General features: G+C 38.6%; 1 protein-coding gene across 2 annotated transcripts in view; it reads left to right on the top strand.

Annotated features, from left to right (window-relative positions):
- Positions 1–1,601: 1,601 nt before the first annotated feature.
- Positions 1,602–20,956, top strand: part of LOC141986356 (bifunctional heparan sulfate N-deacetylase/N-sulfotransferase 4) — a 186,243-nt gene continuing 166,888 nt past the window's right edge. Inside the window, exons 1-3 of one of the 2 annotated variants that reach the window (XM_074950783.1) lie at positions 1,602–2,130; positions 15,110–15,218; positions 18,305–19,547. In XM_074950783.1, coding sequence (XP_074806884.1) covers positions 18,567–19,547 — 981 coding nt within the window. In that variant the 5' untranslated portion in view covers positions 1,602–2,130; positions 15,110–15,218; positions 18,305–18,566. The remainder of the gene's footprint in view (positions 2,131–15,109; positions 15,219–18,304; positions 19,548–20,956) is intronic. The other variant, XM_074950784.1, reaches the window with a different exon arrangement.

The raw sequence follows: 20,956 nt of genomic DNA, 5'->3' as shown, positions 1-20,956 counted from the left end.
AGTTATGTTATATCACTATGAGTGTAGATGGGAGTGAAGTGTGTGAATAGGATCAGACGGAGGATGATGGCTGAGACTGATATTTTCATTAAGATCCTGGGGTACTTAAGATAGGATGCAGTTATTCTAGATTGCCTAGGGTAATCTAGGTGGGTGTTCTCTCCTATCAGGTTTGGAAAAGACATTTTAACTTGAATTTGTAAAATGGTTTGGAGGTTTTGATTTTGATTTTCAAAGAGGTATAAAGGAATTAGGCAGCCAACTTCCACTGAATTTTTAATGTGAGTTGGGTATCTGACTCCTTTAGGGCTCTTTGACAATCATAGCCTTAGTCCCTAGGAGGCGGTGGAGGGCATGACATGTTATGAGTATTTATGATCCCCACAGATTCTGTGTAATTCGGGGGTTACAGAAAATGAGCTAGAAGTGCCTTGGGTTTTTAATTCCAACTCAATCTCTGATTTAGCTGGAGGGAACAAATTAAGGCTCCAAGCAAAGGGTTAGAGACACCTACTGTACCTGGAACCTCAGATTCAAATCGTGGTAGACTTAATCTAGCCCTTCATCATTCCAAGGTACTGTAGATAAACTGAGTTCTCCCTGCAATTTACTGTGTGGGTCTTTTAGATGGGACCTTGTATACTGGGGACATGTCTGCATGGCATGAACATGAGAGATCCTGTCAAACTAATATAGGTTTGCACATATCCCCTTGTTAAAAATGACTCTTCCCTTACTGTGGGAGGGGTTGTGTAGAAGTGACTAAACTTCAGTGTTTAAGGGTATCACGCATGAAGAATTTTGGAATGAAAAGATATATATGTGCCTCAGTCAAACCATTTAAAATTGGAAACTAGATGTTACATCAAAGAGTTTAAGTTTTCCTGTAATGTAATGTAAGAAAATTGCATTAAAAAATCATGGTCCTTGGCTATGGTTGTATGATCAGGGTTAATCTTTAACTGTATGGGATAGAAGGTTCTGATCAATAAGTATGCAATAGCTAGGTGGGCTATGTGTATGTCACATATGGATGGAAGGATATTGTGTGCCACTCAGATTAAGTGAAATGGTAAAGTACAGCTGGTTGAACACATCCACACCAACACACACTATCAGTTAAATTATTTGTAGTTAAGCTGAAGCTTGACTTTGGCTATAATCCCTCTGTTTTGTTAATAGAGTGCTTTTTCTCTTCTCAGGGGGTCCTAGCTTTAGGGAGGGAGGGAGCCAGCAGTTTTACACAAGGGTGACTCTCCTGCTGTAGTCTCACATGCCGTTTTTTCACCTGATTGAAACATACTCCAGCCAGGAAAATCAGTAAACTTTTCACTTTCCCATGATTTTAGTTACACCTTCAGGTATAGATGTCAGAAGCCGCAAGTGGGTATTTTACCCCCACATTTAATATAGCCTGGTTGTAAAGGAGGTGGTCCAACTGCACAATGACAGATTATGCAAATCCTCCAGGAGCATCTAATCAATCACTGTGGTGTGAAATGAATGCAGCTGATCTCTGAAGTTGCTTCCGTTGGAATGTATTCATCTGTAACATGTCACTCTCTGAATGACATCACAACAGCTTCCAGTCCTTGAAAGTCTTGAGGTTGATTAGCTGAAGGAATTGGCTGTTTCTGCCAATCATAATCGGGTAAAGCTGCCTTTTCTGCTCTGTAGATATGAGAGAAAGGGAAAGGGAGACTGACTACAGCTAAACAAGAGGCACAGCAGCAGAAGCAGCACCAGAAGCAGCAGCTGGTATTCGGGTGATTAAATAGTTCTCATAGCCTTTTTGCTGTTCTCTGACTGCTCCCTGGTGTAATTCCCATGTCCAAGAAGGAAGCTGCATTTTAACGGTGTGCTGAACGGAGGTTTGAATCATTCCAGCTGGCGGCTTGTTTTGAAAAGGACAGTATGTGTATAAATAAAATGTGACTGTGCTGGAAGAGTTCAGTTACTCGGGGCTGGAGCAAGAGGAGTCTTCCTGGGATACTGCTCACACTGCTGGTATGAACTGAAAACTCTCTCTAGTTTATCTGAGCCAAGTGAAGAAATCTGAATAGTGGATGTCTCTTTCCCACACACTAGACAAACTCAAGTGAAAAGCAAAAGGAAGAAATTCTTCTATAGGTAAGTTATTGTTCAGTTTGTGCACATATTGGTTCATGAACCTCTATATCTGTGTCAAATTCATATATTATATACATAAAGCATCTATAATTATGTACATATGTACAATATGTCTGTAGGTATATTCACATGCAGTATTACAGAATAAATATACAGCAAACCTGTTTACACAGTCTTTATTTAGAATTGAAGGAATTAATATTTTTTCATGAAAGTTTCTGAGATTATCTCTGATATGCATGTAAGTGCCAGCAATGGACATGGATGTGTGTCTGCTGAGTGGATAGTAGATGTCCACTTCTGTGCCTGAAGATACAGAATTTGGAATGCTAGATTAGTTATCAGGATGTTTGGACAAAAAAAAATGACAGTCTTCTTGTAGCTGATCTGCATACTTTGCTTGTATCTGGTAGTACACAGGATACAAAGCTCAGCAAAATTAACAACGGAAATGGCAATATGACAGTTCTCCAGGAAGATACATCAAAAGTATTTATTCAGTATTTAAAGTATTTATTAAAGTAACTAAGATCTGCAGACTTGTTCTATTACAGTGGTTTGGTATCCAAATAGCATCTGTCTACAACATTTAAAACAGCACGATCATTCACTGTTTGCGAGTTTTAGCAAGCAAGAGAAACCACCAAAGATATTTTAGGAATAAATGCCTAGTGCTACAATGTTAGACCATGAAGAGGACAGCACAGCATCTTTATCTTTCAATCGACACAGTGGCTCCAAGCCATTGCTGCTGTCAATAAGCATTCAAAGGAGAATTGTTCATAACAGTGAACAAGTCTCTTCCTACTGTAAGTCAATGTAACCAAATAAGAGTGACAATCATTTTACTATTTATTTATCTTTATCTTTATTTATTAAGTTTAGTAGCTTGCAAAAGTAGACCCTAAATTTGTAACACTTAGTCACATTAATGGGACTACATACAGAGGAAGGTTCTAATTAAAGTCTGTTTGCAGAGTAAATTAGTACTCATGAATAAGCATGGCAGAATTTGGCCTTTAATGTACTATTATTCCTTTATTTAAAAAGAACCATAGCAGCGAGTAATTTCAGGCCAGATTCTAATATCCTTTTCCAGAATGAAACTACTCATGGTGTAAGATATAAGGAAGGATATCAGAATCTGGCCCTTTGCAAAGTTTAAATGGTGGGTAACGTTACCATGTGCGTCTCTTATCTTGCCTTTGCACATCTGCACTTTCTAACTTGCTTCCTCAAATCCTGCTCTAAAGAAAGCTAATTCTAGAAAAGAAAAGCCAAGACCTAGACAACTATCACTTAACTCCATGGAGGTTTTTGGCTTACAAATTTCTTCTGAACCTCACCAGTGAAACAATCTAATTTGCTTGATTTGATTTATTTTTATAGTCTATTCAGAAGCTTTAAAGATTATGTATTGATATTTTGTGCCACATCTAAGACTTAGCACCATTTTTTTGATTTGCGACAAATTCCTAATGTGTGATAGCCTTCAGAAAGCAAATCAGTCACATCTCAATGCCAAGTTGGCACTACCTGGTCATTTTCTGTAAGGCTATAGAGTAGCTCTTCTTTATATGGCTAATTTGATTGGAATCAAACAAAGCCAGAGAAATAGATTTAAATATAGATAGGAAAGGTTAAGTCACAAACCACTTGCATATAATTAACTCCAATTTGTGTCCAAATTAAACATTAATGCACTCTACAAACTGCCAACTCCCCTTAAGTCTTAATGGATCTCTAGAGATTGTGATATCTGTTATATTGTTCTGTGTATCGGCACAGAACATACTTAGCTAATTTGGTGGTATTTTGGAAATCATGTAATATTGAGCTGTGTTGGAGTTATTCAGAATGAGTAAAAGACAAAATATGCTAATACTGAAGACAATTTCTTGCAAACCGTGTATTACAGGAATCATCATCTCAGTGATATAATAAGTTCCATTATAAAGAAAACATGGTCACAGATTGCAAGCCCATGATAATAAATTTCCAAGAAAGGGCTGATGAGAGGTACTAGCAAACTCTGTCCATCAATTTAAAGTTAGATAAAAGTAAAAAATATGATTTGAAGAATGTAGAGTCTTGTGCTACCAAAATTGATTTCTTGTTTATTTCATTTTCTTGATTTTGCATCTCTAAAAACGTTAAAAGAAAAGCATAGAAGCAATTTCTTAACCATACATATGAGATAAAATACAATTTAGAATCTCTTCAGTTTGACAAGAGGATGATTTTCATTCCATCTACTTCTTCTTTATACATGTGATCATTAGGTCTCCTCTTGCAGTGCATATGATGCATTCTCCCTCCTTCTTCTCTCCTAACTTTTGAAAGAGAGTTCAGTTTCTTAGACACAATCTGTTTGCTTTCTGAACATGTAAAATGAATCTTCAAAACAAAATAAAAAACCAGAAAAATCAGCAAAGCATCATTGTGGATGGGTTAAAGAAAGAGTTAATTCAGAATTCTGCCCAAAGCTAAAGTTTCTTGTAGTCTCTGGGCCCATTTAAGGGACAGGACATTGAACTAAATTGGAGTTTAGGGTGTTCTGCACCTCAGAGGATCAGAACTCTCTTTTTAACTCAGTTTGCAATTATTTAAGAGCAGTCAGAGGTGTCCAGTTTAATAGATTTTTACTGTTTCTTATTTCCAAACCTGAGAGGAAGTTGTGGAACCTCGGACAATAAAACCAGCATATTAGTGATTGACTAGGAGCCAGAACGGAGAGTCTGTGCTACAGGAAATGATGATGTTCTCTGTCCTGGAATTCATTTAGAATATTAAGTAAGAGAGTCCTATGCTGTCTGAGATTTCTAAAAGGTCTAAAGAATTCTTATATCATAGTGGCAAACCTTGTTTTTCTACTAATGAGGTGTTAAAATTTTAATACCACTTTAAGAATCTTTGATAAAAATGTCTCATTTTATAGAGTGAAAGTCAGCCAGGAAAATGCTACTCATAAAAAGGAAGAGTAAAAGTTTTATTTTTAACAACATTTAAGTTACACTCGTAGTTGACCTATAAAAATAGACTGGTTGAAGAAAATGAAAATCATATATGCCAAACCAAACTGTTTTCTACCACTACTGTAGGTAATAATAATTATAATAAATGTATGCCAGATTCCTCTCAAATTAACAATTGCTAAAGGAAATTATTACTAAGATGGTGTTTTAATACCTATGCTACCAAAGTTATATGCTAATAGCACAATATTGTAAAGTACATGTCACTATTTGACCAAACAAGCAAGCATGCTGGGACCAAAAGTAAGGTATTCTGATGGGGTGTTTTGTGCGGAGACTGACAAGGAAAGGGTTAAATCCCATTCCCTCCCTTTGGCTAGAGGGAGGACCACAGGTGCCTTTCTCAAGTGCAGGGATTTTCAGGGCCAGCTGAGAGGAATTAATTAATTCACCCCAGCACACTATCAGAGTGAAGTGCTGTAGAGAGCCAGGAGCCAAGTTTGACAGCAGGAGTCAGGGAGGATGGGTTTATTTTCAGGAATAGGGTTAGAGATGAGATTGGAATCTGGAGACGTTTCTTTTTTCTTTTTGGAATTTGGTTGAAGTAAGCCACAGTTAAGAACTTTGCACTTAACTTGGCTGAGGGAAGCCCTACTGAATTTTTTTCCCTTCAATTGGTCAAGACATTCTTTACATTTACTTCTCAGTGTCACCATGAAGTGCCCCACAGAGGCATTTTATATCCACGAACCCAGGCAGGCTCCTTTCCTTCTCTGGCCCTATCATAGGATTCAAAAGAAGAGTTTCTCTGTAATTTCATTGTTCTGAGTATCTAAGAATATTCCAGGCATCATAAAAATGGATTTTATTCTCACTCTTCCTCAGTCATCTTTAGCTACATTTTACCCCAACATATCTAGCTCCCTTCCCCTTTTTTTCTCTCTCTGCTCTTGTTAGGCTGAATTTAAATACAGCTTCCCCAGTGGCTAAAATGCCATAAAGGCAAGGTAATGCGATCACCTTGCATCGTAGATTGGCTGTTTTGTCCTGAACCACAATATTATAACCGTACTTGTACACAATTACAAATGTTTTTGCTCACACAATATGATCACTAGCATGGGTGGTGCAATTATGGACATTTGTTTAGGACTTAATTTAGGACTCAGTTGTATGAGCTAGCTAAGGGGCAAGAGAACACAACATCCGTACATGTGATGTGAGGAATAGCTGGCATCTTGTCATTGTACTCAGGAGTGTGCTGAAAGATATACACCAATCTGTGGTTCTGGAGTTATGGCTTACCAGTGTTTGGCTGTTCTAAAATCAAGGGTCAGGATCCCATTGTGTTAGGCACTTGTACAGCTAGGTAACAAAGAAGAGAATCCTTGACTCAAATAACTTTCTGTCCCAGCCCTTAGTTACACCTGCCCTTGAGAGACGCTCTAAACTTCTTCTAGCAGGGTTAAAACGAAAGGAATTCACATGGCAGCATGAGTAAACAGTACTAATTCTGAATATTCAGCCAGGACTTCATCTTCCATGATACACTGTGGTGTGTCTTCTTAGTGAGGGGAGGTAGTACATCATGGGAGTCTTATAGCTTCAGTGCATCATGAGAGATTAAGTCTAGCTCGGTAGCCCAGTCCATAAAGGAGAATTGAGTCATCAGGTAAATGAACTGTAATTCCCATAAGGAACTCAAGCATTACATCCAAATTGAAATATTTTGGGCTTTGGTCAAAACATTTAGATTTTTAACCAAAATCTTTTAGAGTTCAGATTTTCTATGAAAAATCAGGAGTTTCCAAGGAAAGCAAACATTTTTTTACAACAAAATAAATGTTTAATAGAAAACCCAATTTTACAAACAGTTTTGATGAAAATTTTTCAACTAGCTCTAGTTCTGTCCTTTGAATTTACTGTGGCTTAGCAGAGGATTCTTGCATTCCTTGTTAGTGTAGTGGGCCAGAGTAAATGTAGTGTGCCAGTGGGATCCTAAAATGATTGTTATCCAGCTGAAAAGGTTATTTTCTTTGTTAAGAAACTTCTGTACTCCACAACATTCACTGGGTTTTTTTCTTCAGAGGTCAAATTTAACCAGAATATTCCTGGAACTTGTTATATTTCCATCAGAAATCTCAGAAGAGATCTTCCACTTGATGTACTGAATAGAGTCCCACTCCCACAAAAACCCAATTTAACTGTAGCAGAAATAAATACATAGAAACTGAACTAAACAAATAATAGTAAGAAAAGAAAACAAGTATCACATGTGCCATTTGACTACTCATGTAAAAATATGCATTCTGAGCATTGCTTAGTTGAAATAGACTATTTTGTCATAACAATTTGCAATTATCAAGCACATTTGAGCCTAAGTATTTAAAAAAGTGCAAATGATCTCAGAGGGCTTTAGGTAAATGTCCGTATCTCCATTTTACAGATGGGAAAACTGAAGAATGAAAAATTAAGTGATTTGTCCAAGGACATATAAGTAGCCAGTAGCAGAGCTGGCAACAGAAGTCAAAGGTCCTAACTTCCAGTCTTGTGTGCTAACTGCTAGATATCTTTGCTCCAATTACACAAAGCATAGTTATGCAAAAGTTATAAAATGACAAATCTAAGTTAAATTATCTTGCATAAAACTTCCTCAGACAATCATGTCAACCTCATGTCTACTTGGCAACATTTGCAATAATTAATATTGTAAAGTGAGATGTAGTTTCTTGGGTATTGTAATATTTTTAGTACACTATGAAGTTTTACATTCTCACTGCCCAGATTAGTTTTACAGACAATTGTAACACTTACAGACACAACTGGTTCCAGTGGAGAGCTAAAAGGCAGTTGCATATTATTATAAATCCAGAATAAATTATTCAAGAATCCATGGAAAAGTTATATAGAAAATTATATGACCTTCAATTTATGCTCCAAAACAATCATGCAAGTAATATTAAGGATCTGATTAAAAACCACTATATTTTGAGCAAGACTAAAACCATGGGTCTGACTCTCACTTATAGAGTAAATCAGAAATCAGGAGAGTTACGTGGTTGAAAAATCGGTGTGAGAGGAGCATCAGGTTCCCTGTCTTTAGCTCATTCTCACTGAATCTGCTTTGCATGAGGCATGTAACACCTTCCTTCTGATGGTCTCAAAGTGCTTTCCAAATATTAATCAATTTATCCCCACAACACTGTGTGAGGCAGACAAACATAGGTGCCAACTCTGTGGGTGTGCCAGGGCTGGAGCACCCATGGGGGAAAATGGTAGGTGCTGAGCACCCACCGGCAGCCCCCGTATCAGCTCCTCCCCACACCCCCCAGTGCCTCCCATGCACCGGCGACCCCATGGGTCAGTGCCTCCCCCTCCCTCCCAATGCCTCCCGCCTGCTGCAATTAGGTGTTTCACGACATTCAGCAGGCTCTGGGGGGAGAAGTGAGGAGGAGGCACACTTGGGAGGGGGCGGAACTGGGTGGTAAGAGGTGGGGCAGGGGTGGAGGGGGGTCGGGGAGAGGCAGGGCAGGGGTGGGACCTTGGGGGAAGGGGTGGAGCTGGGAGTCGAGCACCACCCAGGAGTTGGGAAAGTCGGCACCTGTGCAGACAAATATTTTTACCCACATTCCCACTGGTTGTGTGAATATCATTGGCACCTAAATTTGGATTTAGGCACCTAGAGAGGAAGTTAGGTGTCTACGTCCCTTTGTGAATATAGCCCTAAGTGACTTGCCCCAGGTCACAAAAAAAAGGCTGTGATCGAACCTGAACTAGAGCACTGTTCCTGTGACTCCCAGTCTTGTGTGATTACAGGATCAGGCCCAGGTGTTACATAGGTGCAAAGTATTATTATTTATTATTAGTAGTAGTAGTAGTACTCAAAAAAAGACTTCAGTCTTTGGCTCAAAAGGAATTAGAGAGACTATTTTGGCCGAAGAATCAAATTCTGAAGGGTGTTTGCCTGATGATGAACTCAAGATGTGGAGCTTATTAAAATCCATAGGAGCTTTGCTTATGTAACAACTGAATAGAACATGAATAAGGCCTTCTGTATTTGCCCCTTGTGATGTTGGCCTGCAGAGGCATCCTATCATAGATCAGGGAAGTGGTATTGCCTCTCTGTATTTGGTCATGCTGAAACCACATTTAGATTACTACCCTCCACTTCTAGGCATCTGAATTCCTGAAAGACATTTACAAATTGGGAGAAAGTCAAAGAAAATGAACAAAAAATGAGCTAAAGACAGTGACTTATGAGAAAATCTTATAACTAAGGCCCTACTTGACTTGCAAGATGATGGATTGTGCAAAGTAAGTTAATTAAAATAAAAATTGCGGAGGAAGCCTAATATGGTGGGATCCACAATTTCTGCAATATCGCAAATGAAGTAGGGCCTTGCTTATAACTAAATGTGTCTCAACTTGGCCAAAAACAACTAACAGGAAATGACTGTGATAATCTGGAACAATTATTGGACATGTATAAATACCAAATAAAGATATTTTTAGGGTGATCTAAAGGACTGAGTCTGAGAGTAGTGGGGTCAAAATAAGTAAAGGAAAAATTTAGGCTGAACATCAGTACACCTATCCTAACACTGAGGTCTATTCTAACTGTAAAATAATCTTCCAAAAGAAATTATCAAAGCCCCAGCACTTGATTTATTTTCAACTAGACAGGAGAAATGTAGTAGGGAACAACGCTACACAAGGCAATGGACTGGAGGACATAACAGGTGCTATCTAGATCTAATTTTTGTATTTCTATGAATTACAGAGTATCAAACATAACTTCAGTTTCAAAGGAAGGGGTTTTGGAGGCACCAGCAAAAGATGGAACTTCATTTCTGACCCATCCAAGTACATATTTGTAGAAGTCTCCCATTGATAGATGAGGAATATCTGTGCACACGTTAGTGCTGATTATAATTACCTGTCTAAATGCATCAATAGGAGGAAAGAAAAGGCCCCTTAGTGAGTCAGCAATTGTACATCAGGGGTCTGAGTTAATGAGAAGGAATTATATTAGCTGACCTGCTGTTATGACAGCACAACTGGAACATGTGTTCAAGGAGCTGGGCTTTGTGATAAGTCAGCTGTGGGTATTTGCATACCTTTGGAAATTACTGAAGGAAGAATAATAGGGATAATTCTTATTAAAATGTTGCCGCTAAGTAGGAGCCATCTATTTATTCACAGGCTAGGTAGGATGTGACAGACTGACAATATCTTCTAATGTTGAAAACAAACCTTATGGAACTAAGACAAACTTCACTGAATTAAGTTAAACCTTATTGAACCAGGGTTAATACCTTAGGGGTACATTGTATAATTAAAATTGCAATTGTGTATGTGTTATTGTGGATTTTTATGTATTTCTCTGGGAAGGGTAAACAGAAGAACAGTAGGGGGTGATGGGGCAAATTCACTTAGGTTTTAGCATCTCCAAAGAGGTTGGAAAAGTGCACAATATACTTGTTCAAATTTGATTCTCCAAAGACCATCACAAAGAATGGGGTTTTGGATAAATAGTCTAGTTTTAAACTGGCTCAGTGCCTTCTTCCTGATCTACCAAACAGACAGGACTCCTGGTCCACAGAAGGCCCTGATGCTTAGGGTAAGGTTGCAAGGACTGGATCTACTGAGGTCCCATAAAAATGGGTGCTTGTTCTGATCTGAATCTATAATGAGGCTGTAACCACAAGGACGACCATTGAGTGGGAGGTTGAAAGACTGCTCCTTCCATAATCCCTGTTAGGGTTAACTCTGGTAAACTTATTAGCAAGTGTGTAAAAGGTTCTTTTATTATTTTTAATATATTTTCTCCCTAATGCTTTTTATCTTGAGAATAATGCAGATTTGCATAAGAAGTGCTGTGTGATTCCTTATCACTGTAGTAGTTGCACCTGTTAAACATCTTTGATGAGAAAGCAAGCAGTTGTCCTTGGGCAACCTGTCTGTGCTGGGAATAACATTGTGAAGTCAGGGAACTGTGCAGCCTGGAAATACCCTGTCAGAAGGGAGAGAGATGTGGATCTCCATGCAGAAAGGAAATGGCTGCACAGCTGGAAGCCTAAGAATGGGTACCCTTGCTGGATCACTCAGGGGAAATACAAGTACAGTGTCCATGAACTGTGACATAGAGCACAGGCAATGACAAGGCAAACTTCCCCAAACTATACCATCAATATGCTTCAAAACAAATCTGAAGGGGCTCAGGGCCCCTCAAGGGCTGAGTCCACTAACGGGCCATTGCTGGTGATGGTTTTCACCGGAACGCAGAGTGAGACAAGCTATTAACTTTGTATGTGTCACTTAACATCCATCAGATAGATCTAGATTTTGGACATAACTCAGCCTGGGCTAACTTCAAACTAGCAATATGGAGGCAAAAGGCTCCATATCTCCTAATCTGTCCAGTTTTCTTTGTCATTCATTCATTCAATAAATAAATAAATAAATACTTTAAAAGATATATGCAAAAACATTTTATAAACACAATTTTTGGCAGTCTCTCTATTGCAAAGAATTTTTTTCACAAAACTCTGAGTAAAAACATCTGTAAAAACTAGAGCTACTAAAAACTAGTGAGCAGAGTCAAAAGGGTCAAGTGTTCATTGCCTCCAATAGCTCTTCCAGGCATAGATGCCTGCCACTTTTCATTCCATGAGAATTATACATTGTTGGCTTTGTATCCAGTGATAATTAGCCATGACCTTGGCAAATTGTCTGTTTTTCTAAAAACGCAGGAAATTATACATTGACTGTAGAAACCCATAATCACTGAAAACAATTACTAAAATTAGGTGTTTCAAATGACAAGTGGAGTCTGAATTTACTTAAATCAAGAGAAGGAATAAACATACTAGGGTAGATCCTCAGGTGTTGTAAATTGTCATAGGGAAGTAACTGAAGTCAGTTGAGCTATGACAATTTCTACCTGCTGAGGATCTGCTTTTATAGGCAACACCTTTTAATATGTAAGCTGATGATCAGTCTTGTGAGGGCTGCTAAAACACTTACCAGCAAAGCAGTGTTCATAAAAAATCTACACAAGTAGTGATGGATGAACCACAAAAACATTGTTTTGGATAAGCACCTGAAAGTTCATTTGCGTAATGGAAGCTTATCCAGATCACCAGAGTTTAGAAATTTCTCATCTGTGAGATTTCTGGTACTTCCACTTACAAAAGCTGCTGTATTCCAAGAGAGCAGAGGCTCAAAAAAAGGAAGAATAATATCTAAAAAATCTAATTTTTTTTTAGACTTGGAACTTTGGTTTGAATTTTGGATTTATGTTCAGGAAGGAATGATTGAGTGTGAACCTCTTTTACTCAAACCAGTTCACTTGTCTTTTTTACTGAACCATTGTGGTTAATTTGTCTAAATATAGGAATGTAAGTGCTTTAAAATCAGGGATTGTTGAACAGATAATTAGGGACATTGAATTGGGTTCATACAAATTTAGTATTTGCCCTCAGAAGAAAAAATAAACTCTGGAACCAAACTTTTTTTGAGGTTAAAAAAATTCACTTATCTTGTTTCATTATTTTTCATACACATCTGGATTCCAACTAGAAATGGAAATGGAAGTTCCAAAATACTATGAGAAAAAAGATGTTTCTGAAGCATTTCCAGACCAAAACCGCATAATATCTATTCTGTCAAGTAAAGATTTGTGTGTCAACAACAAATGGGCATGTTATTGACCGTGACCCATAGTCCCTCTAGTACTTGTCTACTGCTTGGTCCTTTGGCTTTTCCCTTTATGTTCACCCCTATCAGCCTGATGGCAACATAACCTGGGAGAGGATACCTCTATCCTTACCTCTTGACTTGAGGGGAGTATAGGGTTCCAGGATTTCATGTCCAACCCTATACAAAGGGATGAACAAACATCCAACACCCCAATACTCCTGAATTTTGGGAGATTTGAAATCTGGTTCCAAAATTGTGCTGTTTGGACAAAAAATGAACTAAAGTTTAATGTTATGTTATAGCTCAAAAATCATTTTCTCATTAAGAACATTTACTGGTTTATGTTTTATTCATTGTATATCTTGTTAATGATGCTTGTTGTGGCCAAATTTAGCCCTGGTTTAAGTGGGTCAACTCCACTGTGGTTAATAGGCTAACGTACATTAACCATTGTGGTTAATAGGCCTACATTAGAAACTTTTGTAATATCTCTTAAATTTCTATACTGGAAAAAGCTCTAGTGTAGATGCAGTTCACCAGCTTATTTCATTTGGGGAACTTGTATCGGGTATCAGGCAAAGCACACTTTTGCTGGTATAAGATACATCAGGGGTCGGCAACCTTTGAGAAGTGGCGTGCCAAGTCTTCATTAATTTAAGGTTTAGCGTGCCAGTAATAAAATTACATTAACAGGGGCTCCCCCGACAGAGCCCCAGACTGGCAGCGGGCTGAGAGGTGCCGGTGGCCAGGACCCAGGCTGGCAGGGGCTGGTGGCTGGAACCCCAGAGCGGCTCAGCCCACTGCCGGGCTGGGGTACCGTCTGCCACCCTCATTGCCGGTCCGGGGTCCCGGCTGCCAGCCCCACTCATTCTGTTGCCGGCCTGGATGGATGGAACCCCAGGCCGGCAGCAGGCTGAGTGGGGCTCATGGCTGGGACCCTGGCTGGCAGGGGCCGGCAGACAGAACCCCAGACCGGCAGCGCGGGCGGCAGACGGAACCCCAGACGAGCGGCTCAGTGCGCTGCCGGTCTGGGGTTCCATCCACCGGCCCCTGCCAGCCGAGGTCCCGGCTGCTGGCCCCGCGCAGCCTGCTGCTGTCCTGGGGTTCCATCCATTCAGGCTGGCAGCAGGCTGAGCAGGGCCGGCGGCTGGGACCCTGGTTGGCAGCAGAGTGCCACTAAAAATCAGCTCACGTGACACCTTTTGGTACGCGTGCCGCATGTTACCGACCCCTGAGATACATGTACATGATAAGGGTTTGCCAATAAAGCTATAACAGCAAACATGTTTTAGTGTAGACCAGGCCAGAGTCTTCTATGGTACTGCATGCTACATGTTGCCATTATATTTAGTGTTTCTGGGACAAATGAAAAATTACAGTATTAGCATGTGAACTTGTCAATGCAAAATATGACAATGTAGAATTCAGCTCTCTATGTAAAATTCACCATGTACAGAGAGCCAGCACAAGGTCTTTGCATCACTGAAGATCTATTCTGAGTGAATATCACTTTGTTTCCTTAATCAGCGTACCAAAATTTGGACCCTATCCTGCAAGGTGGAGCATCAATGAACTCAGTCAGAGCTGAGGGCCCACAAAACCTCAGAAATTGGACTCTAAAATGAAACTGGATCAGTAATACTAAATTATACTAAATGAAGCCTGATTTGGACATTCATTTTCAAGTTTTACAGAGCTATAATAGATTCATACAGTATAAAGATACTCCCAGAAAAACTGAAGGGCTGAATGCATATAAAGCTGTTGAACCATAAGGGGAGAGTTTCAAATGCACAAATGGCAGTTCCCTACTCCCAGTTATGGCTTGGAAAATCTCCCCCGAATGGGTTAGTATAACTGATTTACTTTCATAGACTTTAATGATGTTGCACTGCTTCTTACTGAACAATATTAACAGTTCCAAAGAACAAATCTAACCAGGTGCCCAAACCTAGAATTGAATCTTGCTCCAAGTGCCATTCAGATTAAAATGAATACCTTTATTTAATAAAATATATGTATGGGTAATTTTAAAACATTTATCCAATATTTATAACAACATCTATAGATGGACTCGATTAGATTAGATTGAGATACTAATATTTCTTTCAGATGGGATTTTATCTTTTGTATTTAGATTGTAAAGTCTTTGGGATAAGGACTCTCTTTTTGTTCTGTTTCTGTACATTGTCTAGCACAATAGGATTCTGGTCCATGACCAGGAGCTGCGAGGTGTTACCACAATGCAAAATGATAATGATCGATCTCACCAAATGTATTATTTTGACACTTTATAATTCCAGTACCTGAGGGACCCAAGAGGAAAAAAAGCTGAGGGGAAAAAAGGAGAAAATGTAGATCTACTAATTGCATTCTATTCACCTGGGCTACAGAACTGGACTAAGAAATTTAGTAAGTATAAAACCTGTTGCAGGATCAGATTTAGTAGCACTTAAATTATATTGCTTTTGCACTAAAGTCTAAAATAAGGTGTTTTACCTGCTGGTACAGATTGCTGTGACCTTTTTGGGCTCAGCTTGATTGCAGTTCCATTTGTTTTGTAAGCTGTCCTGGTGGATAACAGGTGCTGCCATTCTTTGTCTGGCAAAAGCAAGAAAATATTGCCCTCTAGTGTTGAAAGAAAAATATACGATGTGAAGTCCAGATATTTTTTTCATTTCAAAATATCTCCAAAACCAAAAGTTGTAGGCATTAGCTATTCTATTTTATGGTCTGTGTACACCCAAAATGAGGATGTAATTCCCCAGAAAGATTATAGTGATTTGATAAACACCAAGAGTCAGACATGAGCGATTCATCCATGTCACCAAAGTCCCAGAACTCAAAGACAGCCTCATAAAGACAGTTTCCATTGATCTGACTTTATCTTTTTATAAAAAAAAAAAAAATTAATTGGCTCTTTTGAGATTAAAGCACCTCGAACCTCAAAGCCAATAAAGCAAGCAATAAAAAAGCATTTATAATCTTATAATTATCTTGATTATTAGTCGTATTTCTTCAATTAAATTATTAATTATTATTATTATTAGTGTGTATTTCCAGTCAAAAACTCTGCACAAGAAGAAATCTTTCTTGCTGCTGTTTGCTAGTGGCTGTGACACAAACTTGAATCAATGATTGTTCTGCTGCTGGCGCACTATGACAAAGCATGAAAGAATATGAAGAGTGCGGCAGCAAGCCTCTGACTCAAGAATATACTTTAGAGAATATCTTACACTGGCAGAGGAATGGACATAATGACCTCCCTTATAGGTGTTTTCTATCTCTAAATTCTGTGAGTCAAATTCTGATGCCCATACTCACGCTGAGTAGTACATTATTGAACAATTAGACCTTTTTATTCAGAGTTTATCCCCATGACTTTGTTTCTCTCTTTTGCTGAGCCTTGCACCTGAATTTTGACATCAGAAAAGTAGTGTAACAATTGGATGACAGAAGAGGTCTGATATCTGATACCAGTATGGTAGCAGAAGAAAAAATATTTAAAAGAGCATTCGTAAAAAGAAAAAAGAAAAGGAGTACTTGTGGCACCTTAGAGACTAACCAGTTTATTTGAGCATGAGCTTTCGTGAGCTACAGCTCACTTCATCGGATGCATAGCATGAAGTGAGCTGTAGCTCACGAAAGCTCATGCTCAAATAAACTGGTTAGTCTCTAAGGTGCCACAAGTACTCCTTTTCTTTTTTCTTTTTACGAATACAGACTAACACGGCTGTTACTCTGAAACTTAAAAGAGCATTAACACCCTTCCTTTGTATTATTTATGTTTACTATAAACAATCAGAAAAGGCCCCTTATGATGGCACACCATTATTAGATAAATATACCATTAGAGAGTGCCCATATATTGTATTTATTACATTTCCTCAGGTTTAGATTTAAAAGTCTTCCAAAAATCTCAAATATTTAAGGTCCTATCTTTATTCTGCAGTCTACTTTTACTAATGAAGATCGGTCAACTAACAGGTCTTCTTTAAAAAGAATGTTAATTCTTAGCACTATAAAATAATCCACTGTTTACAACCTTACATTGTTCCAGTGGGCAAACAGTATAAATAATTCAGAAAGAGAAGATGCTCACTTGTCCTTATTTAAGCCCATAAAACAAAATCATCTATTTTTTCTGATTTTTTTTCACCTTTCCACTTCTGAAAAACCACGCCCAAAGCCCTCCCAACTTCATCGTGTACTCCTTGACTGACAAACTCAAATGTGATAAAATGTCTGTGGATGGTTCACTATAAAGAATATTTCCTTCATTTTCCAGAATTGTTTTGCATCCGTCCTTCAAGCTGCAACAGTCTTCCTGGTGCAAATGTCTGTATATAAGGTTTCTAAAATGCACTTTAAGCTGTGTAAAGAATTCCCACTGGAAAATGGCATAGTATAGTGGTTTTCAACCTTTTTTCATTTGCAGACCCCTAAAGGGTTTCCAGTGGAGGTGCAGACCCCTTTGGAAATTTTAAACATAGCCTGAGGACCTCCAGGGGTCTGCAGACCACAGCTTGAAAACCACTGGCATAGTATAAACAGTTTTTCACTGTAAGGAATTACAGAAAGCTGGCCAGTGAATCTGGCCCATATGCCTCTCTTACCTCCATCTTCTATTTAATAATAGAAGAGAGACAGATTAAGGCCCTGCATTCATTTTAAACCCCATATTTACATGCTTGTAACCATTTCAGGAAATTACCCTTTGAGGTGAAATGTAGCAGTATTAAGCTCAACACAGGATTTAATCGTTTAGAAGAGTTTAGTAAAATTTAGTTCAGCTGTTTTAGAATTGTCTAGATGGTAACAATAATTGTAATTACTTAAAAATTATAATGTTTTTGGCACTTTAATAACTCAAGAATAACTTCGTGTAAGCCTGCAGACTTGGATTCATAACCTGCAAATATTTGTACACATGAGCAGATCCCACTGATTGCTTAAGATATAGAAATACATAGAAATTAGAGACAGCGAAAGCCTTTTCATTCTTCTAACACATCCCCACTCTAATCACAGGAAGGTTCCATGCTACACATTTTCTAATACTTTGTCTTGACTAGTTTGAAATGTCTCAAAACACTGGAGTTCCACTATCTCCTTTCAGAAGACCATGCCACAATTTGATAAATGTGTCCAAGTTTTTCTTTTTCTTAATTTCATCCCATTATTCTAAATTAGACCTGCTTGCAATTGCAAGAAATCTTTCTAGCAAAGGAGACGTGACTGACTGAACATCATTCAGTGCTGTATTTAGATTTCATTTCATGTCAAAAGCATTTTGGAAAATTACCTTAAATAGATATTTTTTTAAAAAAGTTAACTCCTAAAAAAGCAGCTGACAGTCAGCTAGTACTGTACAATCAATAAATCTCCTCTTCCTCAGATTGCACATATCAGTTACTAGCTTATTTAATTAACACACTTATTTTTAATTGCTTTATGGATTTTGTTTTTACTTACTCTAATTTCACCCTTTGTTGCAGATAATGTTAAGCATCATCTCCATTGATTTTTTGCAAGTGCTGCATTCAGAGAAGATCTCTTCCAATTTAGATTTCCAGATACTTTGACTTTGAGCTCTAACAACTTTATAACCTCCCCAAAGCCCCTCATAAATGCATTGCAATGGTGACATGAACATTTGGGGCGTGGTACCAGCACCATTTTTTGTCCTCTCTGCTATGGCACTTTAAGAGGATAAAGCCAAAAAAGTTTTTTTCTTTTAAATTGAAAGTATTCCAAAAAATGAATCTTATTGTGAAACTTCGTAGAAGTTTCAGAACACTGGTAATTCTCTTAACCACCTTCTGTTTAGTAAGCATAGTCATTTCCGCCTATTACTTATATACAGGCTACAAGCAGGAGATGACCCTAGTTGAAGCCACTGGAGAAGCAGAATGTGAGGGCCTTAAACTTTTACCATACAGGTCCATGGAGCTGAAGACTGCTAAGCTGATGGATCCATCTAATACTGACCCTATTGTCTTGCTATTTGTGGAGAGCCAATACTCCCAGCTTGGACAAGATATCATAGCCATCCTCGAGTCTAGTCGATTCCAGTACCATATGGTAATTGCACCTGGAAAAGGTGACATTCCTCCTCTTACAGATAGTGGCAAAGGGAAATATATGCTTGTTATATACGAGAATATTTTAAAGTATGTGTCCATGGACTCATGGAATAGAGAGCTCCTGGAAAAATACTGTGTGGAATACAGTGTTAGCATAATTGGTTTTCACAAAGCCAATGAGAACAGCTCACCAAGTATTAAATTAAAAGGATTTCCACTAGACCTTTACAATAATGTAGCCCTCAAAGATTGCTTTGTAAACTCTCAATCTCCTCTACTGCACATTACCAAAGCACCACGGGTTGAGAAAGGCCCACTACCTGGGGAAGACTGGACGGTTTTCCTATTTAATCACTCCACCTACCAACCTGTGCTTTTAACTGAATTACAGACTTCCAGATCCTTCCCACCATCATTGCCTAAGGCTCCACTGTATGCTACAGTGATTCAGGACTTGGGGCTTCATGATGGGATTCAGAGAGTCCTTTTTGGAAACAACTTGACCTTTTGGCTACACAAGTTGATCTTTCTAGATGCTGTCTCTTTCCTGACGGGGAAGAAGCTCACATTGTCCTTGGATAGGTACATTCTTGTCGATATAGATGACATCTTTGTTGGAAAGGAGGGAACAAGGATGAACGTCGAGGATGTGAAGGTAAGCCAAGAACTGGGGATGGCATCTCAAATAAATGGCTCAAATCATAAATACATCTGGAGAGAGATAGAGAAAGAGCAAAGGAGGCCTGGGAGGACTCAGCCTCATAGTAATGCAACCAAGTTACAAGTAAATCCAACAGGTTTGAAAGCACAGTCAGAATTTTGTTACATTTTGTATTGTTGGAGCTGGTCAAAAGTGGCTGTCCCACACACACAGAGCTGCACAGCTATGCGTGCTCAAACATACGCTCACACATAAGCATCTCGTGTCCTGGTCACTCTGTATGTGGGCTACCCTCTATTAATGTCAGATCTGCTCAACAGTTTATTACTATATTGCCTCTAGTGGCTGAGCCACAGCTAACCCTATTAGTGTCACAGTTAACAGAGATTCTTCTAGCCTGAATGCTGCGTCAGTGATTTTGGATTGCTTACCTTGCTAAGAACTGTGAAGTCGCAAATGACAGCAGATTTGCTGTAACTGGCATCCACAATACATGCACATAGATTCATAGATACTAAGGTCAGAAGGGACCATTATGATCTAGTCTGACCTCCTGCACAACGCAGGCCACAGAATTTCACCCATCCACTCCTGCGAAAAACACACAGCAGAGACTATAACCTGAATTACAGGAAGGTCAGTGTGTGAAAGTGCCAAAGAGCTCGGTATGTCCCATTTCATAGCGACTTGTGACATGTATCCTAATTACAGGGTTGCCATGCTGACTAGTGGGACAGAGTACAGCGTAATGTCGAATGAGTAAGTGGGCAGACACCCGGACCCTAGGAACAGGGCGGTCACAATGCTCAGTTTAACATAGAGCTCAATGCCCCTCAAAAGACAGGGGGAGGTGACGTACACTCTAATTACAGGACAGTCATCAAATGCGTGTACATAATCATATATAAGGAAATATTTGCATATAGACGGATGCACACAATTTACAGGTATTTATTCTGAACCAGAGTTTTATTGGGTTTAAAAAAAAACAAAACAAGTGGTGTTTGTGTAGTTTGTAAACTTTCCAGAAAGGATGTTTGTTATTTATAATTTCGCTTTGTATTAGAAAAACAAAAGAATTTTCAAGCAGTTATGAAATGCTAAAAGATATAATCTCATTCTGATATATGAGGCTTAGAAGAACAACTCTCTTTACCATTACTAGCAGTTTCATAATTAAAGCTTCACAAAACAAGATACCTTTACATCTTACACTTGTACATCCGTAGTTATGAGCATATACTGTTTTTTCCCCTTGATCTAGAATGTTCATTGACTGAATTGTTGGTGTTTTGTGTTTGGGTTTTTGGTTTTTTTTAATCAAACTATTGAAGTTTCCAGTACAAAAGCTCTGGATGTTTATCCTGTGAAATTCGAACTCAGGAAGATTCTTAGAAATATCT

Source organism: Natator depressus, chromosome 4 (assembly GCF_965152275.1).
Source record: "Natator depressus isolate rNatDep1 chromosome 4, rNatDep2.hap1, whole genome shotgun sequence".
Taxonomy (NCBI): domain Eukaryota; kingdom Metazoa; phylum Chordata; order Testudines; family Cheloniidae; genus Natator; species Natator depressus.
Note: the sequence above shows the minus strand (reverse complement) of the source record. Positions and strands in the feature narration are given on the sequence as shown.